Source organism: Somniosus microcephalus, unplaced genomic scaffold (assembly GCF_052327205.1).
Source record: "Somniosus microcephalus isolate GS21.2 unplaced genomic scaffold, FLI_Smic_1.0 unresolved_chr2, whole genome shotgun sequence".
Taxonomy (NCBI): Eukaryota; Metazoa; Chordata; class Chondrichthyes; order Squaliformes; family Somniosidae; genus Somniosus; species Somniosus microcephalus.
Window position 1 is genome coordinate 74,983,449 of NW_028225180.1, and position 23,873 is coordinate 75,007,321.

General features: G+C 52.3%; 1 protein-coding gene across 1 annotated transcript in view; it reads left to right on the plus strand.

The window, feature by feature from the left end:
* The window catches only part of LOC147092835 (glycogen phosphorylase, muscle form-like), a 73,659-nt gene that overhangs the window by 6,856 nt on the left and 42,930 nt on the right, over window positions 1-23,873 (plus strand). Inside the window, 3 exon segments of the mRNA XM_085976093.1 lie at window positions 14,735-14,836; window positions 17,565-17,643; window positions 19,929-20,032. Coding sequence (XP_085832219.1) covers window positions 14,735-14,836; window positions 17,565-17,643; window positions 19,929-20,032 — 285 coding nt within the window.

The following is a 23,873-nucleotide window of genomic DNA, read 5'->3' on the forward strand; positions in this document are numbered from 1 at the left end:
ATTTCAAAATTCTCATCCTTGTTTTCAAATCCCTCCACGGCCCTCGCCCCCTCCCTATCTGTGTAACCTCCTCCAGCCCCACAACCGCCCCCGCCCCCCGAGATCTCCGTGCTCCTCCAATTCTGGCCCTCTTGAGCATCCCCGATTTTAATCGCTCCACCATTGGCGGCCGTGCCTTCAGCCGCCTGGGCCTTAAGCTCTGGAATTCCCTCCCTAAACCGCTCCGCCTCTCTAACTCCCTTTCCGCCTTTAAGACGCTCCTTAAAACCTTCCTGCCATCTGCCCTAGCGACAGCAGGGAGCGGAGGGTATGGCCTATGAAGTTGCAGTGAGATAAGGGGCCGTGTCAGAGGGGACTAGGGAGTCAATGGAGGAGCGGATTGGTGAGGTGGAGTCTCGAAGTGAGTTGGGACAGGTAGTCGAGACAAAGAAAGAAAGAACTTGCATTTATATAGCACCTTTTCAGGACGTCCCAAAGCGCTTTACAGTCAATTAAATACTCTTTGAAGTGCAGTCACTGTTGTAATGTAGGAAACGAGGCAGCCAATTTGTGCACAGCAAGCTCCCACAAATAGCAGTGTGATAATGACTAGATTATCTGTTTTTAGTGATGTTGGTTGAGGGATAAATATTGGCCCAGGACACCGGGGCGAACTCCCCTGCTCTTCTTCCATTAGTGGCCATGGGATCTTTCACATCCACCCGAGAGTTGCAGACGGGGCCTCTGGTTTAACGTCTCATCCAAAAGACTGCTTCCTGCATGCTTAGCCACACTGACGATCAACTGAGGCAAATATTTAAGTGCCCAGGACTTGGTGTCAGACAGGGTGCGAGTGGAGAGCTGATTTAAAAAATGATGCTTTCAATTTAAAGCACTGAGTTTTATAAAACAAACATTCCTGAAACACTCCTCCTGCAGAAACGCCCCTCTGATAGCTGCTGCAGCCCCCCCAGGAACAGTGGGCCTCCTCGTATTGTACGACCCCCTGCGTTACAGCGTCCACTCCCCACCGTGCTGTGGTCGGGTTGATGCCAGCTCTCGCTCGATAGGGGCTGGTTGCTGCCCGGGGAGACTGGCACCGAGCAGGGTACAAGCATTCCTCCAGCGTAAGGGGCTGTTAACAGATCCCTCGTCTATCGGCATAATGTAATCTGATACGCTGCGGGTCAGGGAAAATACCATCGCTGCCAAACCTTTCCCGGAGCTGCCTCGTGAAAAGCAGCTCAGCTCAGCAACAAACGGCCTCTGAGCTGATTCAGGGTTTTATCTGCCGCCTTTTAAGGACACATTCCCAGATTGGGGTCTTTGTACATTTTTGATGAGGGCAATTCATGTTATTCCTTCAATGGTGTGACCTCCTTTCCCCCCCCCCGCTGCCTCCCTCAGAAATCACGATTTCACATGTGACGCAGTGATTTAAGCTTCCCTGATCTGTCTGATGCTGACTCTCCATGAGAAGCTGTTGCTGTGCAGGGAGCTCTCAGAGAAAGTGGACTGAGAGACAGCAGGCAGCTAGATATCTCCCTGAGGGAGAGGGAACGGTGAGTGGGACAGAGAGAAAATAAACTGGGAGTGGGTTTGCGATTCCCTCTCAAGTGCCCTCTTTTCAAGGTTGAAAAGCTTGCTTCCCCCGCCTCTCCCCACATCTCAGTCCTTCAGTACAGTTAACCTCTGAGGAACCTCCCTCCCAGGCCCCTTACATAGAGCATGGGAACCGAGGGATGCTTCTAATGATCAGACTTGCTGCCGACTCCACATCCAAACAAAATCAGCTTTACATTGTCCCTCCAGTACACTGAGAGTGAAGTCTGCATTTATCTTTCCATCAGACGGGGGATCACCTGTTAGTGTCGTGGGGGAGAGACTCCACTCACTGGGAGAAGGTCCAGTGGGAGAGAGACTCCACTCACTGGGAGAAGGTCCAGTTGGAGAGAGAGACTCCACTCACTGGGAGAAGGTCCAGTGGGAGAGAGACTCCACTCACTGGGAGAAGGTCCAGTGGGAGAGACTCCACTCACTGGGAGAAGGTCCAGTGGGAGAGACTCCACTCACTGGGAGAAGGTCCAGTGGGGAGAGAGACTCCACTCACTGGGAGAAGGTCCAGTGGGGAGAGAGACTCCACTCACTGGGAGAAGGTCCAGTGGGGAGAGCAGGTCCACTCACTGGGAGAAGGTCCAGTGGGGAGAGAGACTCCACTCACTGGGAGAAGGTCCAGTGGGGGGAGAGACTCCACTCACTGGGAGAAGGTCCAGTGGGAGAGACTCCACTCACTGGGAGAAGGTCCAGTGGGAGAGACTCCACTCACTGGGAGAAGGTCCAGTGGGGAGAGAGACTCCACTCACTGGGAGAAGGTCCAGTGGGGAGAGAGACTCCACTCACTGGGAGAAGGTCCAGTGGGAGAGAGACTCCACTCACTGGGAGAAGGTCCAGTGGGAGAGAGACTCCACTCACTGGGAGAAGGTCCAGTGGGAGAGAGACTCCACTCACTGGGAGAAGGTCCAGTGGGAGAGACTCCACTCACTGGGAGAAGGTCCAGTGGGGAGAGAGACTGCACTCACTGGGAGAAGGTCCAGTGGGAGAGACTCCACTCACTGGGAGAAGGTCCAGTGGGGGGGAGAGACTGCACTCACTGGGAGAAGGTCCAGTGGGAGAGACTCCACTCACTGGGAGAAGGTCCAGTGGGGAGAGAGACTGCACTCACTGGGAGAAGGTCCAGTGGGAGAGACTCCACTCACTGGGAGAAGGTCCAGTGGGAGAGACTCCACTCACTGGGCGAAGGTCCAGTGGGGAGAGAGACTGCACTCACTGGGAGAAGGTCCAGTGGGGAGAGAGACTGCACTCACTGGGAGAAGGTCCAGTGGGGAGAGAGACTGCACTCACTGGGAGAAGGTCCAGTGGGAGAGACTCCACTCACTGGGAGAAGGTCCAGTGGGAGAGACTCCACTCACTGGGAGAAGGTCCAGTGGGAGAGACTGCACTCACTGGGCGAAGGTCCAGTGGGGAGAGAGACTGCACTCACTGGGAGAAGGTCCAGTGTGGGGGGAGACTCCACTCACTGGGAGAAGGTCCAGTGGGGAGAGAGACTCCACTCACTGGGCGAAGGTCCAGTGGGGAGAGAGACTGCACTCACTGGGAGAAGGTCCAGTGTGGGGGGAGACTCCACTCACTGGGAGAAGGTCCAGTGGGGAGAGAGACTCCACTCACTGGGAGAAGGTCCAGTCTCTCTCCCACTGGACCTTCTCCCAGTGAGTGGAGTCTCTCCCCCCACTGGGAGAAGTTCCATTCTCTGAGAGAAGGTCTGTACAGAGCCTTGGTTAGACCCCATCTGGACACTGCGTTCCGTTCTGGGCACTGCCCCTCAGGAAGGATATATTGGCCTTGGAAGGGGTGTAGCGCAGATACACCAGAATGATACCGGGGCTTAAAAGGGTTAAATTATGAGGGCGGGTAGCATAGACTAGGCTTGTATTCCCTCGAGTATAGAAGATTAAGGGATGATCAGATGAAGAGATTTAAGATGATTAAAGGATTTGATTGGGTAGTTAGAGAGAAACCTGGTTGGGGGGGGGGCGGGGGGGGAGTCCAGAACAAGGGGGGCACAACCTTAAAATTAGAGCCGGGCCGTTCAGGGGTGATGTCAGGAAGCACTTCCTCGCACAAAGGGTGGTGGAAATCTGCAACTCTCTTTCCCACCCCCGCCACCCCCCCCCCCCCCCAAAAAAGCCGTTGAGGCTGGGGGGGGGGGTCAATTGAAAATTTCAAAACGGAGATTGATAGATTGTTGTTGGGCAAGGGTATTGAGGGTTACAGAACCAAGGCGGCCGGGTAGATGTAGTTAAGATGCAGATCAGCCATGATCTAGTTGAATGGCGGGACAGGGGCTCGAGGGGCTGAATGGCCTCCTCCTGTTCTTATGCCCTCGCTTACAGCTGTGGCCAATTTGCAGCAGGACCCTCTGTTCAGCTTATCTGATAGGTGGCATGATCACCCCGTGTGTGTTTTAAAAAAAAATAAAATAAACCGGTTAGTGCGTGTGGAATTGTAGATAGAGGAGACTGGGTAGAGCCCCCCAGTGCGGCGATGCTGGAAGGGAATGATTTGGAGTGGGAGATGGTGGGATTGAGTCTTGATTTTAAACGCTGAGAATGCAGGGAAGAGCAGGAGTGTGGGACTGGGGATTGGGACCCTAGGAGTAACAAAAGAGGAAACCAGCCAGAGAGTCGGACAGAGAGAGGTTTGGTGGGGAGAAAAGGGAGTTGTGTCTCCAAGTCCCGTTAAACAGAAAGACTTGCATTTAATTAGCGCCTTTCATGACCTCCAGGATGTCCCAAATCGGCAGTGAAGCGCTTAAGTACTTTTTGAAGTGTGGTCACTGTTGTAATGTAAGAAATGCAGCAGCCAATTTGCGCACAGCAAGCTTCCCACGAACAGCAATATAATGACCAGGTAATCTGTTTTTGAGGGATAAATATTGGCCCAGGACACCGGGGAGAACTCCCCTGCTCTTCTTCGAAATAATGTCATGAAATCTTTTACGTCCACCTGAGAGAGCAAACAGGGCCTCTGTTTAACGTCTCATCCGACAGCCCAGCGCTCCCTCAGTACTGCACTGGAGTGCCAGCCTGTATTTTTGTGCTCGTGTCTGGAGTGGGACTTGAACCCACAACTTTCTGACTCGGAGGTGAGTGCTACCCACTGAGCCATGGCTGATGGGATCGGTTCACCCATCCGCCCCTGTGCTCGCTGACCTACATTGTCTCCCGGTCCAGCAGTGCCTCAGATTTAAAATTCTCGCCCCTCCCTATCTGTGTAACCTCCTCCAGCCTTACAACCCTCTGGGATCTCTGCGATCCTCCAGTTCTGGCCTCTTGCGCATCCCCGATTTTCATCGCCCCACCATTGGGGGCCGTACCTTCAGCCACCGAGGCCCTAAAGTCTGGAATTCCCTCCCTAACCCTCCCCGCCTCTCTACCTCTCTCTCCTCCTTAAAGACGTTCCTTAAAACCTACCTCTTTGACCAAGCTTTTGGTCACCTGTCCTAATATCTCTATGTGGCTCGGTGTCAGTTTTGTATGATGAAGCACCTTGGGACATTTTACTACATTAAAAGGCACTATATAAATGCAAGTAGTTGTTGTTAGAAGAGTTCGGAGAGACCCCTGCCTCCCAGATGGACTGCAAAGAAAATTTGCAAAAGCCTGTTCTCATTGGCTAAATGTGAGCCAATAGCCAATCTGTAGATTTGAGCCTTTAAGAGGATAGTCATGGCTGCCACCAGTTCAAAGGTCGCTGAGGAGTAAGGTCACAGTTCAGCTCCACCAAATGCTGCACGGGTGGTGTCCACGTCTGCGCCGACTCCTGTGCACTCATCACCATATATATATGTTCTCCACCCCACCCAAAAACATGTGATCTCCTGGGAGAGGCAATAAACTAGATAAAAAGCCCAAGCCAATTTCGGGGGGGGGGGGGAAATCTGGGAAATTCCTCTCCGACTCATCTAGGCGATAGAACCAAGTTCAGGAGATCACTCTAGCCCTGAATTCCCTGCAGTCCCCACCTTCTGTAAGAGGTGATCTCCGCCCCAGCCAGAAACAGGTCCAGCTCTCGCTCGAAGGAATCCAGCGAATCGGCGTCCACCGCACGAGAGGGCAGCTTATCCCAGAGGTCCACTATTCTCTGGGAGAAGAACCACCTCCTGACATCTAACCTAGATCTGGCCCTGTACAACTTCAAACTGTGACCCCCTGGTCCTCCCCAAGCTAGTTAATTGGAACGAACTGTCAACTGGAACACAATCTAGTCCCTTCATTATCTGATCACTCCTAAGCTTCTCTAAAGTGTAGAGTCCCAACCCTTTTAGCCTATCTTGATAACTAAGATGCTTTACCCTGGGAATTAGTCTAGTGGCCCTCCTCTGCACCCTTTCCAGATTCTCAGTTTGGATGCTAAGGGAATCGAGGGATATGGGGATCGGGTGGGAAGGTGGAGTCGAGGCAGAAGATCAGCCATGATTTTATTGAAAGGCGGAGCAGGCTCGAAGGGCTGAATGGCCGACTCCTGCTCCTATTTCTTGTGTTCAAGATCACCCACCATGTGAGGAGACCATCACTGGACACCGTATTCCAAGTGAGGCCTGATTAAGGTCTTGTACAAGGACAAAATAGTATGCCTCGTCTTATGATCAATTGTCCTATGAATGCGCTACAGCACCCTATTCGCTCTAGCTATAGCTTTACTGCATTGCTCATGAACCTTTAGAGATGTACGGACTAGAATGCCCAGATCTCTCTCTTTCTCCACCACCTTTTAATGCTTTTCCCTGAAGGGTGTATGTATGTTGAGCATTCGCTCTGCCCACAAGTATAACAGTGCACTTTTCCAACTTAAACATCATTTGCCAGTCACAAGCCCAATCTCCCAACACATCAAGATCAGCCTTACGCGTCGAGCATTGTCTACAGTCCAAACACTCGCACGGATCTTGGTATCGTCTGCAAATGTGCAGATCGTGCCCCCCGACATCGAGATCGCACCATCAACCAGCATCGCCCGCACATCGCTCGCCAGGCAGATGCTGCAGCCCAGTTAAACGAAACAGTTGTTGGCACTCTGAACAAGTGAATTATCTGATTAGCGGGCGTCTCGTGAAAGGTTCAAGACATTAAAGTGTTGTTAGGGGCTGGTGGAAAGTCTCCATAGTAACCGTGGCCAATACATAAACAAAGCCTGTTACTCCTAGGCTTCACACTGCCTAGCCTCAATTATTACAAATCCTGTGCAACCACAGGCCAAAAAAAATCAGAGGGACCCTTGCTGGTGGGTACAGGTCTGTCAGTGTATAACACTGGGGTTACTGTACTGTCATCGTCGTAGAGTGAAACAGCACAGAAAGAGGCCCTTCGGCCCATCGTGTCTGCGCTGGCCATCAAGCCCTGTCTAGTCTAATCCCATTTCCCAGCACTTGAAACGCCATAGCATACAAGGCTACGGACCAAGTGCTCATCTAAATGCTTCTTGAATGTTGTGAGGGTTCCTGCCTCTACCACCCTTTCAAGGCAGTGAGTTCCAGATTCCAACCACCCTCTGGGTGAAAACGTATTTCCTCAAATCCCCTCTAAACCTCCTGCCCCTTACCTTGAAACTATGCCCCCTTGGTTATTGACCCCTCTACTAAGGGGAAAAGTTCCTTTCTATCTACCCTATCTATGCCCCTCATAATTTTTTACACCTCAATCAGGTCCCCCCTCAGCCTTCTCTCCTCTAAGGAAAACAACCCCAGCCTGTCCAGTCTCTCTTCATAGCTGAAGCGCTCCAGCCCAGGTAACACCCTGGTGAATCTCCTCTGCACCCTCTCCAATGCAATCACATCCCTCCTATAGTGTGGCGACCAGAACTGCACACAGTATTCCAGCTGTGGCCTAACTAGCGTTTTGTACAGCTCCATCATAACCTCCCTGCTCTTGCCTTCATTAGCCGAGGCATAGAATATAAGTATCCTATATGCCTTTTTAACCACCTTATCTACCTGTCCTGCTGCCTTCAGGGATCTATGTGCATGCACACCAAGGTCCCTCTGATCCTCTGTCTTTCCTAGGGTCCTACCATTCATTGTGTATTCCTTTGCCTTGTTAATCCTCCCAAAATGCATCACCTCACACTTTTCAGGGTTAAATTCCATTTGCCACTGTTCTGCCCATCTGACCAACCCGTCTATATCATCCTGTAGCCTGAGGCTTCCTTCCTCGCTATTTACCACTCCACCAATTTTTGTGTCATCTACGAACTTACTGATCATACCTCCTATATTCATATCTAAATCATTAATGTACACTACAAACAGCAAAGGACCCAGCACCGATCCCTGCGGTACACCACTGGACACAGGCTTCCAGTCACAAAAACAACCTTCGACCATCACCCTCTGCCTCCTGCCACTAAGCCAATTTTGGATCCAATGTGCCAAATTGCCCTGGATCCCATGGGCTCTTACCTTCTTGACCAGTCTCCCATGTGGGACTTTGTCAAAAGCCATACTGAAGTCCATGTAGACTACATCCAGTGCACTACCCTCATCCACACACCTAGTCACCCCCTCGAAAAATTCAATCAAATTGTTTAGACATGATCTCTCCCTGACAAAGCCATGCTGACTATCCTTGATTAATCCTTGCCTCTCCAAGTGGAGACTAATTCTGTCCCTCAGAATTTTTTCCAATAATTTGTCTACCACTGATGTTAGGCTCACTGGCCTGGAATTCCCTGGTTTAGCCCTACTACCCTTCTTGAATAATGGTACTACGTTAGCTGTTCTCCAGTCCTCTGGCACATCCCCTGTGCCAGAGAGGTTCTGAAAATTTGTGTCAGAGCCCCTGCAATCTCCTCCCTTGCCTCACACAGTAGCCTGGGATACATCTTGTCAGGGCCTGGAGATTTATTCACTTTTAAGCCTGCTAAAATCGCTAGTACCTCCTCCCTCTCAATACTAATTTGTTCAAGTATATCGCCATCCCCCTGCCTGATTTCTATGCCTACATCGTCCTTCTCCATAGTGAACACAGATGCAAATTATTCATTTAAAACCTCACCTACATCTTCCGGCTCTACACACAGATTGCCACTTTGGACCCTAATGGGCTCTACTCTTTCCCTGGTTATCCTCTTGCCCTTAATATACTTATAATAAAATACCTTGGGATTTTCCTTTATTTTGCCCGCCAGTGTTTTTTCATGCCCCCTCTTCACTCTCCTAATTTCTTTTTTAAGTACCTTCTGCACTTTCTATACTTCTCTAGGGCTTGCACTGTTTTTAGTCCTTTGTATCTGCCAAAAGCCTCCCTTTTTTTCCTAATGTATCCTTGTATGTCCCTCGACATCCAGGGTTCCCTGGGTTTGTTGGTCCCACCCTTGACCTTTACGGGTACATGTTGGCGTTGTACTCTGTCTATTTCCTTTCTGAAAGACTCCCACTGCTCTGATGTGGATTTTCCTATAAATAGTTGATCCCAGTCCACTTTGGCCAGATCCTGCCTTATCATATTACTGTACAACACTGGGGGTACAGTACTGGTGGGTACAGGTCTGTCACTGTACAACGGGTACAGTACTGGTGGGTACAGGTCTGTCACTATACCACGGGTACAGTACTGGTGGGTACAGGTCTGTCACTGTATAACATGGGTGCAGTACTGATGGGCACAGGTCTGTCACTGTAGAACACGGGGTACAGTACTGGTGGGTACAGGTCTGTCACTGTATAACACTGGGGTACAGTACTGGTGGGTACAGGTCTGTCACTGTATAACACGGGTACAGTACTGATGGGCACAGGTCTGTCACTGTAGAACACGGGGTACAGTACTGGTGGGTACAGGTCTGTCACTGTATAACACGGGGTACAGTACTGGTGGGTACAGGTCTGTCACTGTAACACTGGGGTACAGTACTGGGGGGTACAGGTCTGTCACTGTAACACTGGGGTAAAGTACTAGTGGGTACAGGTCTGTCGCTGTATAACACTGGGGTACAGTACCGGTGGGTACAGGTCTGTCACTGTATAACACTGGGGTACAGTACTGGTGGGTACAAGTCTGTCGCTGTATAACACTGGGATACAGTACTGGTGGGTCCAGGTCTGTCACTGTATAACACTGGGGTACAGTACTGGTGGGTACCGGTCTGTCACTAACACTGGGGTAGAGTACTGGTGGGTACAGGTCTGTCACTAACACTGGGGTACAGTACTGGTGGGTACAGGTCTGTCACTGTATAACACTGGGGTACAGTACTGGTGGGTACAGGTCTGTCACTGTATAACACTGGGGTACAGTACTGGTGGGTACAGGTCTGTCACTGTATAACATGGGGGTACAGTACTGGTGGGTACAGGTCTGTCACTGTATAACACTGGGGTACAGTACTGGTGGGTACAGGTCTGTCACTGTATAACACTGGGGTACAGTACTGGTGGGTACAGGTCTGTCACTATAACACTGGGGTACAGTACTGGTGGGTACAGGTCTGTCACTGTATAACATGGGGGTACAGTACTGGTGGGTACAGGTCTGTCACTGTATAACACTGGGGTACAGTACTGTTGGTACAGGTCTGTCACTGTATAACACGGGTACAGTACTGGTGGGTACAGGTCTGTCACTGTATAACACTGGTGTACAGTACTTGTGGGTACAGGTCTGTCACTATAACACGGGGGTACAGTACTGGTGGGTACAGGTCTGTCACTGTATAACACTGGGGTACAGTACTGTTGGTACAGGTCTGTCACTAGAACACTGGGGTACAGTACTGGTGGGTACAGGTCTGTCGCTGTATAACACTGGGGTACAGTACTGTTGGTACAGGTCTGTCACTAACACTGGGGTACAGTACTGGTGGGTACAGGTCTGTCACTGTATAACACTGGGGTACAGTACTGGTGGGTACAGGTCTGTCACTATAACACTGGGGTACAGTACTGGTGGGTACAGGTCTGTCACTATAACACTGGGGTACAGTACTGGTGGGTACAGGTCTGTCGCTGTATAACACTGGGGTACAGTACTGGTGGGTACAGGTCTGTCCCTGTATAACACTGGGGTACAGTACTGGTGGGTACAGGTCTGTCGCTGTATAACACTGGGGTACAGTACTGGTGGGTACAGGTCTGTCGCTGTATAACACTGGGGTACAGTACTGGTGGGTACAGGTCTGTCACTGTATAACACTGGGGTACAGTACTGGTGGGTACAGGTCTGTCGCTGTATAACACTGGGGTACAGTACTGGTGGGTACAGGTCTGTCGCTGTATAACACTGGGGTACAGTACTGGTGGGTACAGGTCTGTCACTGTATAACACTGGGGTACAGTACTGGTGGGTACAGGTCTGTCACTGTATAACACTGGGGTACAGTACTGGTGGGTACAGGTCTGTCGCTGTATAACACTGGGGTACAGTACTGGTGGGTACAGGTCTGTCACTGTATAACACTGGGGTACAGTACTGGTGGGTACAGGTCTGTCACTGTATAACACTGGGGTACAGTACTGGTGGGTACAGGTCTGTCACTGTATAACACTGGGGTACAGTACTGGTGGGTCCAGGTCTGTCACTGTATAACACTGGGGTACAGTACTGGTGGGTACAGGTCTGTCACTATATAACACTGGTACAGTACTGGTGGGTACAGGTCTGTCGCTGTATAACACTGGGGTACAGTACTGGTGGGTACAGGTCTGTCACTGTATAACACTGGGGTACAGTACTGGTGGGTACAGGTCTGTCACTATAACACTGGGGTACAGTACTGGTGGGTACAGGTCTGTCACTGTATAACACTGGGGTACAGTACTGGTGGGTACAGGTCTGTCACTGTATAACACTGGGGTACAGTACTGGTGGGTACAGGTCTGTCACTGTATAACACTGGGGTACAGTACTGGTGGGTACAGGTCTGTCACTGTATAACACTGGGGTACAGTACTGGTGGGTACAGGTCTGGCACTGTATAACACTGGGGTACAGTACTGGTGGGTACAGGTCTGTCACTGTATAACACTGGGGTACAGTACTGGTGGGTACAGGTCTGTCACTGTATAACACTGGGGTACAATACTGGTGGGTACAGGTCTGTCACTGTATAACACTGGGGTACAGTATTGGTGGGTACAGGTCTGTCATTGTATAACACTGGGGTACAGTACTGGTGGGTACAGGTCTGTCACTGTATAACACTGGGGTACAGTACTGGTGGGTACAGGTCTGTCACTGTATAACACTGGGGTACAGTACTGGTGGGTACAGGTCTGTCACTGTACAACACTGGGGTACAGTACTGGTGGGTACAGGTCTGTCACTGTATAACACTGGGGTACAGTACTGGTGGGTACAGGTCTGTCGCTGTATAACACTGGGGTACAGTACTGGTGGGGACAGGTCTGTCACTATAACACTGGGGTACAGTACTGGTGGGTACAGGTCTGTCACTGTATAACACTGGGGTACAGTACTGGTGGGTACAGGTCTGTCACTATAACACTGGGGTACAGTACTGGTGGGTACAGGTCTGTCACTATAACACTGGGGTACAGTACTGGTGGGTACAGGTCTGTCACTGTATAACACTGGGGTACAGTACTGGTGGGTACAGGTCTGTCACTGTATAACACTGGGGTACAGTACTGGTGGGTACAGGTCTGTCGCTGTATAACCCTGGGGTACTGTACTGGTGGGTACAGGTCTGGCACTGGGAGTAGAAGTTTGATGGGATGAATTGAAGTGCGACAGACCAAGTGTGATTCGGCTCACTGCTCTGATGCAGGATACTGACTACACCGCTCTGTAATGCAGTTGACGGGTCTCCGAGTGTATTTTGGGAGTACCTGGTGCCTGCTCCCGACTCCTGTTGTTGCCTGGAATCTGACTGAGGTTCACTGCCTGGAGCAGTGCAGCCTGCAATCAGTGTCGCTGATTTAGGATCTTCTCAACTGGGAGACTTGTGCAGCACAAACATGAGAATGCTGGAAACACTCAGCATCTGTGGAGAAACAAAATCAGTCAATCGACCTAAACACCCTTCCTCAGTCCACCCATCTCGTGTTCTGACCCCGGGGCAGGTCCTAACTCTTAAGAACATAAGAAATAGGAGCAGGAGTCGGCTATCTGGCCCCTCGAGCCTGCACCGCCATTCAGTAAGATCATGGCTGATCTACCTCAACTCCACTATCCCCATATCCCTCGATTCCCTTAGTAACCAAAATATATCGATCTCAGTCTTGAATATACTCAACGACTGAACATCCGCGGCCTCTGGGGTAGTGTTGTTAGGGGCAGGTGGAAAGTCCCCACAGCAACTCTCTCAGAACCTTCTCTGTTTCAATGAGATCACCTCTCATTCTTCTAAACTCCAGAGAGTATAGGCCGACGTTCCCTATAAGCTGCACATCTCTGCTGGTCCCGTGCAGCCCGGGACCGGCTTTTGCAGTGTGGGCCGTGCAGCCCCTTCAAGGGGCCGCACACCCAAAAAAGAATTACGGGGAACATTGGTATAGTCCCAATCTACTCAATATCTCCTCATAGGACAACCCTCTCATCCCAGAAATCAGTCTGGTGAACCTTCGTTGCACCGTCTCTAAGGCAAGTATATCCTTCCTCGGATAAGGAGACCAAACACTGTGCACAGTACTCCAGGTGTGGTCTCACCAGAGCCCTGTACAATTGCAGCAAGACTTCCTCACTCTTGTATGCCAACCTCCTTGCAATAAAGGCCAAAACACCATTTGCCTTCCTAATTGCTTGCTGTTCCTGCATGCTAACTTTCTTTGTTTCGTGTACAGGGACACCCAAATCTCTCTCAACACCAACATTTACGACTCTCTCACCATTTAAAAAAAACTCTTTTTCCATTCTTCCTACCAAAGTGAATAACCTCACATTCCCCCGCCCTTGAGGCACTCACGAGGTAGGAGCTGAGGTGGATTCCCGTTGCCTCTCTCACTTGTTTTTTATCTGCGGAATACCTTCTCTGAGGGTGGGCTGCAATCAAGGCTAAAGAGGCCCCACCTCCCCTCTACGATGGAGGAGATCCACTCCCTCCCATCAGACACACAAGTACCCCCGCAGTACTTCCACCCAGTATTCAGAGCTGCAGTTCCGGTCTCCGCTAGCAAGGGATGTACGGAGTGGGGCTCGAACCCAACCCTTCGGAACATCGTAACAGGAGGAGGCCAGTCAGCCCCTCGAGCCTGTTCCGCCATTCAATCAGCTGATGGCTGGTCTGTATCCATCCACCCGCCTTGGTTCTGTAACCCGTAATACCCTTACCCCCAGCCTCAACAGCTTTTTGGGGGGGAGAGATCCAGATTTCCACTACCCTTTGTGAAGAAGTGCTTCCTGACATCACCCCTGAACGGCTTGGCTCTAATTTTAAGGTGTTGCCCCCTTGTTCTGGACTCCCGCCCCCAACCAGAGGAAATAGTTTATCTCTCTCAACCCTATCAAATCCTTTAATCATCTTAACCATCTCAATTAGATCATCTCTTAATCGTCTATACTCTAGGGAATACAAGCCTAGTCAAAGCAACTTCTCATAATTGAACCCTTTTAGCCCCCAGTATCATTCTGACTCCGAGGGGCCACTGCCCCTGTGCCAGAGGTCGCTCCATCTCCTTCGTCATTCCTGCTGATTATTTCCAGCTGTTTCCCTTTTTGTTTTCAGATTTCCAGTTTTGCTTTTTGTTTCTGCTGCCCATGTCCTAACTCGCACCGAGTCCCTTTCACCAATCACCCCTGTGCTCGCTGACTGCATAAGCTCCTGGTCCAGTGATGCCTCGATTTTTAACATTCTTATCCTTGTTTTCAAATCCCTGCACGGCCTCCCTATCTCTGTAACCTCCTCCAGCCCCACAACCCTTCGAGATCTCTGCGCTCCTCCAATTCTAGCCTTTTGACCATCCCCTGATTTTAATCGCTCCACCATTGGTGGCCGTGCCTTCAGCTGCCTGGGCCCTGAGCTCTGGAACTCCCTCCCTAAACCTCTCTTCCTCTCTACCTATCTCTCCTCCTTTTAAGACGCTCCTTAAAACCTACCTCTTTGACCAAGCTTTTGGTCACCTGTCCTCATATTTCCTTTTGTGGCTCGGACGTTTTACTATGTTAAAAGCGTGATAGAATTAAAAGTTGTTGTGGTTGTTTGCCAAGATTACTGAAGTTCTTTCTCTCTCACTCACTCCCCGCAGCGTATCTATTATCTGTCCCTGGAGTTTTACATGGGCCGCACATTACAGAACACGATGGTGAACCTGGGTCTACAGAACGCCTGTGATGAAGCCATCTATCAGGTAAGAGGCCCTGGAATAGCCAGCCACCTAACGCCCTTCCCCAACCGTGTGTCCGTCGCAATCTCGTATTCCTCAAAACGACCTTGCCGTTTGGTCGGCTAACCGTTTCCCTCCCTCCCTCCCTCCCATGGGTTTTAAGTCCGGGGTGGGGGGTGGTCAGTAATCAGGGGTGCAAGTTCCGAAACGTTCGGTCCCCTGGGGGCAAGAGGCAGGGGAGATATTGACCCCCAAGCATCATCAGCATTTCCCGACACCGAGTGCGATGTCACTGAATTGTACAATGATACAGCACAGAAGGAGGCCATTCGGCCCACCGTGCCTGTGCCGGCTCTTTGAAAGAGCTCTCTAATTTAGTCCCACTCCCCCCTGCTCTTTCCTCATAGCCCTGTAATTTTTCCTTTGCAAGTATTAATCCAGTTCCCTTTAGAAAGTTACAATTGAATCTGCTTCCACCGCCCTTTTAGGCAGCGCGTTCCAGATCACAACAACTCGCTGTGTTTAAAAAATAAAAAATAAAAATTCTCCTCGTCTCTCTTGGTTCTTTTGCCAATGATCTTAATCATCTACACTGCCAGAGGGAATGATGGGAGTGCAAATTTGTGGTGGGTGGGGATTAGAATTCCCTCTATTATCTCTGCGGACTGGTCTGCAAGGCCAGCTCCCTCTCCTGGTAGTGACAGTAGGGATCAGAAGTAGTGGAGCCTACACTCTGTCCCAGCTCCCAGGACAGTGCAGGTCTCTGCTATCGGCTTCCATCAACCTCCAGTACCTCACCCGAGTGAACACAGGAACAGGAGGAGGCCATTCAGCCAATAGCGGACTATTCAGTGAGATCATGGCTGATCTGCGACCTAACTCCATCTACCTGCCTTTGCCCTGTCTCCCTTAATACCTTTGGTTAACAAAAATCTTATCAGTCTCAGATTTAAAATTAACAATTGATCGAGCATCGATTGGCGTTTGCGGAAGAGAGTTCCAAACTTCTCCCACCCTTTGTGTGTAGAAGTGTTTCCTAACTTCACTCCTGAAAGGTCTGGCTCTAATTTTTAGACTCTGCCCCCTAGTCCTAGACTCCCCAACCAGCGGAAATAGTTTCTCTTTCTCTCTCTCTCTACCCGATCAGTTCCCCTTAATTTCTTGAAAACTTCGATTAAATCACCCCTTAACCTTCTAAATTCCAGGGAATACAACTCTAATTTGTGTAATCTCTAAAGCGTGCCCACTGGGAATGGAAATGACCCGGGTGTCAGCAGGACATTCAGCCATGAAGAGCATCACACCTTATTCCAATCTCGTTCTTCCGCACTAACACCCTTGCCCACCTCTCCTCCATGCTTCGCGGCAGGGGTCACTGGACCTGGAGCTACCAGGAGGCTGGTTGAAGCTGGGAGGTCGTCTGGTGCCCTCGCCCAGTTGGCTCTTGGCCAAAGAGGACCTCGCGTTGGACGAGTTGGCAAAGGTGGTCTGCGAGCCACCTAGACGAGGAGATACCAGTTGAGCTAGCTGATCGCCGCCAGGGTAGAGTCAAGGGCGTGCTACTCTCCGCCTCCCTGTCCCTGGTGTTACTATTACCCAGGAGTGTGGATGGGATTGGGGCCTCCCAATGGGACGTAAATGAAATTCTTGCATTTACGTTCCAAAGCGCTTTACAGTCAATGAAGTACCCTTCGCTCAGTCGAGGTTCGCACCTGGAGAATGACCTCTCATGGGCTAGGTCCCGAGGGCTGCCATTCTCGTCACCGGACCCCCTCGGGGGCGATTTGATGGGAGGGGGTGAGGTCAAACCTCAGCGCAATGTATCAAGCTCGACAGACTGGAGGTTGGGTGACTGACCTCACCGAGCCCCAGGCTGCATTCTAAAGGACTGTGACATTTAGAAGTCTGACTGATTAGTCAGGAATTGGCAGCTGTTCCAGTCCCTTCTCCCATTACAGACCTCAAACACACTGTAACTGCTTAAAGCTGTGATGCGATGCTTTCTAAGGCAGAAGAGGAACTAACATTGAGTCCTTCAGCGATGACCTCCTCCATTTTAGTCCAGCAGCGCTGACCTTTTTAGTCCTCAGCGATGACCTCCATTTTAGTCCTCAGCAATGACCTCCATTTTAGTCCTCAGCGGTGACCTCCATTTTAGTCCTCAGCAATGACCTCCATTTTAGTCCTCAGCAATGACCTCCATTTTAGTCCTCAGCAATGACCTCCTCCATTTTATTCTCCTCCTTCCATTTTAATTCTGGTTCAGTTTATGGCCCCTCCTGCATGTTCAAAATCCTAGAACTGATGTCCCTTCCCTTTTTGCCCCTCCCCTTATGATTGATTGTGCTTTGTGCTGAGGCAGAACTCCCAAGGGTACCGGCGGCCAACCTCTGGTACTTCACCCAAATGGCCAATCTTGATGCGTGAGCCCACACAGTAAGAATCAGCGGGATATCCCACCGTGTGGGGCGCGGGGTGGGGACATCACAGTCGGGCTCAATCCTTCCATGGCCACTTGCCAGTAGGAGGTGCTGGCCAGTGATTTGCACCAAGTATTATCTCCCGCTGTGACGTTGAGGCCAATTGCTGTACACCGACCGTGGGCCAGGTGAGCGCTAGGCCACAGATCGAGCCTGGGACCATCCTGGTTTGCATAGCCCAGTTCCACAGCAGGTGGCGCCCCTTAGGGTTACAGCGGTCGGGGTGGGCTTGCGTGGTGGCGACTTGTTTATTTGTTGAATTTCTTCCACAGCTTGGTCTGGACATGGAAGAACTAGAAGACATCGAGGAAGATGCTGGGCTTGGAAATGGGGGTCTGGGCCGGCTGGCCGGTAAGGAACTCCCATTGGCCCTGTTGTCTTGCTTGGGTGGGATTCCCATTTCCGTTGGTACCCTCTTCACATGGGCCATTCGTGCCCCACCTCCCCTTCAGCTGCAGCACCGCATGCAGTCCCTGCTCCACTCACGGCCCTCAGTGGTTGGCCCGAGCTGGGATTCAAGGCCGTTTCCCTCTCCCTTTCCCGCTCTCCAGCAGGGAGGAAGTGGGGTTATCCCAGGCTCCGCACATCAGGTGAGCAGGCTCCGACGATAAGAGGATTGAATCACTCTGTTTGTGACTTTCCCTTCCTGTGTGGACTTCGCAATTGCTCAACACCACATGATTAATATCGGGAGCTCTGTGTGGTGGAATCGCAGACCCCCTGCCCCATCACCGTGTGGGGGAATCGCAGACCCCCCCCGTCCCATCACCGTGTGGGGGAATCGCAGACCCCCGTCCCATCACCGTGTGGTGGAACCACAGACCCCCCCGTCCCATCACCGTGTGGGGGAATCACAGACCCCCGTCCCATCACCGTGTGGGGGAATCGCAGACCCCCGTCCCATCACCGTGTGGGGGAATCACAGACCCCCCCATCCCATCACCGTGTGAGGGAATCACAGACCCCCATCCCATCACCGTGTGAGGGAATCACAGACCCCCGTCCCATCACCGTGTGGTGGAATCACAGACCCCCGTCCCATCACCGTGTGGGGGAATCGCAGACCCCCGTCCCATCACCGTGTGAGGGAATCACAGACCCCCGTCCCATCACCGTGTGGTGGAATCACAGACCCCCGTCCCATCACCGTGTGGTGGAATCGCAGACCCCCGTCCCATCACCGTGTGGTGGAATCGCAGACCCCCGTCCCATCACCGTGTGGGGGAATCGCAGACCCCCGTCCCATCACCGTGTGGGGGAATCGCAGACCCCCGTCCCATCACCGTGTGGGGGAATCGCAGACCCCCGTCCCATCACCGTGTGGGGGAATCGCAGACCCCCCCCCCGGTCCCATCACCGTGTGGGGGAATCGCAGACCCCCGTCCCATCACCGTGTGGGGGAATCACAGACCCCCCCGTCCCATCACCGTGTGGGGGAATCACAGACTCCCGTCCCATCACCGTGTGGGGGAATCACACCCCCCCGTCCCATCACCGTGTGGGGGAATCACAGACTCCCGTCCCATCACCGTGTGGGGGAATCACAGACCCCCGTCCCATCACCGTGTGGGGGAATCACAGACCCCCGTCCCATCACCGTGTGGGGGAATCACAGACCACCATCCCATCACCGTGTGGGGGAATCACAGACCCCCGTCCCATCACCGTGTGGGGGAATCACAGACACAGACTCCCGTCCCATCACCGTGTGTGTGGGGGAATCACAGACACAGACCCCCGTCCCATCACCGTGTGTGTGGGGGAATCACAGACACAGATCCCCGTCCCATCACCGTGGGGGGGAATCACAGACACAGACCCCCGTCCCATCACCGTGTATGTGGGGGAATCACAGACACAGATCCCCGTCCCATCACCGTGGGGGGGAATCACAGACACAGACCCCCGTCCCATCACCGTGTGTGTGGGGGAATCACAGACACAGACCCCCGTCCCATCACCGTGTGTGTGGAGGAATCACAGACACAGATCCCCGTCCCATCACCGTGTGTGGTGGGGGAATCACAGACACAGATCCCCGTCCCATCACCGTGTGTGTGGGGGAATCACAGACACAGATCCCCGTCCCATCACCGTGTGTGTGGGGGAATCACAGACACAGATCCCCGTCCCATCACTGTGGGGGGGAATCACAGACACAGATCCCCGTCCCATCACCGTGTGTGTGGGGGAATCACAGACACAGATCCCCGTCCCATCACCGTGTGTGGTGGGGGAATCACAGACACAGACTCCCGTCCTATCACCGTGTGGGGGAATAGCATCCACAGTGATTGGACAGGGGTCTGTGACTGCTGTCTGGAAGGCGCCTACATCCATTGATGCAGACAACACAAGTGGGTCTCGACACAATTCGAGATGTGTCTCTGGAGACTGAAGAATGATAATGTGGGGTGAAGTCAGTCACGGCATTGCCCGATACGGCCTCCTCTGGTGTCTACCACCCAAAAGAAATTCTTACATTTACGTTCCAAAGTGCTTTACAGCCAATGAAGTCCTTTTTGAAGTGTAGTCACTGTTGTAATGTAGGCCTAGTGACCTAAAGCTGAGTTTGGAGGCTGACGTTTGGTCGAGGCAAATCCTGAAATGGCTGACGAGCTCTTCCTCGTGTCTAGCATGCTTCCTGGACTCCATGGCGACGCTGGGACTAGCTGCCTATGGCTACGGAATCCGGTACGAGTTTGGCATCTTCAACCAGAAGATTTCCAACGGCTGGCAGGTGAGTAACTTTTGAATTATTTCAATCTGTACCAATCGGTGTTCCTTCACCGCGAAGCCTTTCGGCAAGGCCCAGAGTGCAGGGCACCACCAAGGTTGGAGGCTGGGGGTGGCGGTGGGGGGAAAGTAGAGAAGATGAGAGATATCAAGAAGTTACAATCGAGGTTAGGGTTTTTCAAAGCTTGTGGGCTGTAGGGGGAAGTCTTGAGGGAGGGGAGGTGTTCCACAGTTTTGAGGTCGGGGACAGAATGAATAGCAAGTGGTAGGTTAGCCTTTATTACAAAGGGATTGGAGTAAAGAAGTCTTACTATAATTATATAGGGCCCTGGTGAGACCACACCTGGAGTATTGTGCACAGTTTTGGTCTCCTTACCTAAGGAAGGATATACTTGCCATAGAGGGAGTGCAACGAAGGTTCACCAGCCTGGTTCCTGGGATGGGGGGGGGGGGGCGGAGGCGGGATTGTCCTATGAGGAGAGATTGAGTAGACTAGGTGTATAGCCCCTAAGAGTTTAGAAGAATGAGAGGTGATCCCATTGAAACGTATAAAATTCTTAAAGGGCTTGACAGGGTAGATGCAGGGAGGTTGTTTCCCCCTGGCTGGGGAGTCTAGAACCAGGGGGCACAGTCTCAGGATAAGGGGTCGGCCATTTAGGACTGAGATGACGAGAAATTTCTTCACTCAGAGGGCGGTGAATCTTTGGAATTCTCTGCCCCAGAGGGCTGTGGATGCTGAGTCGTTGAGTATATTCAAGGCTGAGATCGATAGATCTTTGGATATCAAGGGATATGGGGATAGTGCAGGAAAGTGGAGATGAGGTAGAAGATCAGCCAGGATCTTATTGAATGGCGGAGCAGGCTCGAGGGGCCGAATGGCCGACTCCTGCTCCTGTTTCTTATAAGTACGAGCTCAGTGTGTGGGGGGAATCACAGTTGACTAGAGTAGGCGACGCTACAATGAATCTTGATTTCAGCCCAGGGAGAAGAAGGAATGTGTAGGACCCAAATGATTGAAACTTGAGCGAGAAATGCAGAGAAAGAACGACTACCCTGATTTAAAATAGAGACTCAAAGTAAGCGAGCGAGAGAGCGAGCGAGCGAGAGGGAGCGAGAGAGCGAGAAATAGAGACAAGGGAAGCAGCCGCAGCTCCCTCCCCACCCCCACCGCCTGCTTCCCTGAGCATTCCGTTAAAGGTCACATGGGAGCAGTTTGAACTTTACAGGGCCTAAAGGTCGCCGCGGTAATCCTGGAAGCAACAGGTGGTGGTTAGGTTGATGGCCAGTGCCCTCCCCGCTCCGCGTTAATCAGCCTCTGTATCCAATGCTGCTTCTCCCTTTTGCAGAAACACTTTTTTTGTCCTGAATTTTTTTTTTCCCCCTGTGCTTCTGCCGCCAGTCTGCTCCCCTCCTCTCCCAAACCCTCGTCCCATCACTGTATCCGGGGGGAATCACCAGACAGAGACACCCACTCTAGCTGGGGTCCCCACCCAGTCTAATCCCACTCGGTCTAATCCCTCTCTCCCGCTCACTCCCCGCACCCTTCAATATCCCACCCAGTCTAATCCCACCCGGTCTAATCCCTCTCTCCCGCTCACTCCCCGTACCCTTTAATATCCCACCCAGTGTAATCCCACTCTCCCGCTCACTCCCCGCACCCTTTAATATCCCACCCAGTCTAATCCCTCTCTCCCGCTCACTCCCCGCACCCTTTAATATCCCACCCAGTCTAATCCCACTCTCCTGCTCACTCCCCGCACCCTTTAATATCCCACCCAGTCTAATCCCTCTCTCCCGCTCACTCCCCGCACCCTTTAATATCCCACCCAGTCTAATCCCGCTCACTCCCCGCACCCTTTAATATCCCACCCAGTCTAATCCCACTCTCCCGCTCACTCCCCGCACCCTTTAATATCCCACCCAGTCTAATCCCACTCTCCCGCTCACTCCCCATACCCTTTAATATCCCACCCAGTCTAATCCCACTCTCCCGCTCACTCCCTGCACCCTTTAATATCCCACCCAGTCTAATCCCACTCTCCCGCTCACTCCCCGCACCCTTTAATATCCCACCCAGTCTAATCCCACTCTCCCGCTCACTCCCCGCACCCTTTAATATCCCACCCAGTCTAATCCCACTCTCCTGCTCACTCCCCGCACCCTTTAATATCCCACCCAGTCTAATCCCACTCTCCAGCTCACTCCCTATACCCTTGAATATCCCACCCAGTCTATTCCCACTCTCCAGCTCACTCCTTATACCCTTTAATATCCCACCTTGTAACCCCACTCACCAGCTCACTCCCTATACCCTTTAATATCCCACCCAGTCTATTCCCACTGTCCCGCTCACTCCCCGCACCCTTCAATATCCCACCCAGTCTAGCCCCACTGTCCCGCTCACTCCCCGCACCCTTCAATATCCCACCCAGTCTAGCCCCACTGTCCCGCTCACTCCCCGCACCCTTTAATATCCCACCCAGTCTAATCCCACTCTCCCGCTCACTCCCCGTACCCTTTAATATCCCACCCAGTCTAATCCCACTCTCCCGCTCACTCCCTATACCCTTTAATATCCCACCCAGTCTAATCCCACTCCCCATATCCTTGGTTCAGTACCACCACCCAGCTCTGCGTTGAGGTGGCGCGCTGCAGGGCGGCACACTCTGCCCAGTCCGTGCTTTGCCGTCGCTGGGCACCTGCTCCTTCCACCCCCACATCCGTCTGCACTGAGCATTTGGCTTCATGACAGCCTTTGGAGCCGAACTGGAAAAAGCCTTTTGGCCGCCTGCTCGCTGGCCTGCAGTCGCAGCTTAGCAACCTGCAGCGTTGCCACAGAAACCTCCCCTTCCCCGATTTTTTTTTTTTTTTTTTTTTTTTTTCCCCCCCGCCCCCCCCACCCCCCCTCCGCAACACAAATCCCACTACCGCAATGCGACTCATCCTGGCTGCAGCATTCCTGCACCGTCACGTTCCAGACCTGTCCAGGGCGGATGTCTTCGGGACGGTGGGGGAGGGATAGTGTATTGATCAGCAGTCCAATGAAACCAGCAGTGTTCCGCCGCAGTGCTCTCTCAATCAAAGGCCAGCCCAGGCTTGTGTCTGAGCATCCCAGCTCTCCTGTCAGCCTGTGGCCCCCTTCTCGCACAAGCCACGTGTTCTGTTAACCCTCTGGGTGTGTGTGTGGCTCTCCAGGAGTTGTCACGTCCCAGAGGTCAAGGGGCAGTCTGAGCCTTGCCACTGTTTTCCCGAGCCTAATTAATTATCTTTCCTCTTCCAAACCACCTCCCCCACCGCCAGGCCCAAGGGCTCCGCGAATAAAGCATCGTAACGTCTCGGTTGCGACCCCAGAGCTGAGCCGAGTTCGCCGATCTCCGCTGGGTCCTGGGGTCCTGGTGTCCCTGGGTCATGGAGGTCAAATACCAGCCACGGCCACCTTGCTCCCGCGCTGACCCCTGACCTCTCCCCGAGTCTGTCGCTCTCCCCACACCGCTGCCATGTGCGGGCGTCGGTCGGGGAGGAGGATTGGGCACGTCTGTGATGATCAACCCGCAGCCTGGCCTCGCACACGGGCAAGTTACTGGAGGGCAAGACCGTGCTTACATTCATACAGCGTCCTTCATGCCCTCGGGGCTCCCAAAGATATGACTGCTTTTGAAGTGCAGTCACTGCTGTACAGTTCGCAAATGCGGCAGGCAGTTAGTGCGCCGCAAGATCCCACCAACACAAAATGGTCAGTTAATTATTTTCTGTTATCTGCAATGTTAGCTTCTTACAGTAGCGGCCGTGGGATCTTTTACGTCAGCCTGAGGGGGCAGACGGGGCCTCGGTTTAACATCCCATCC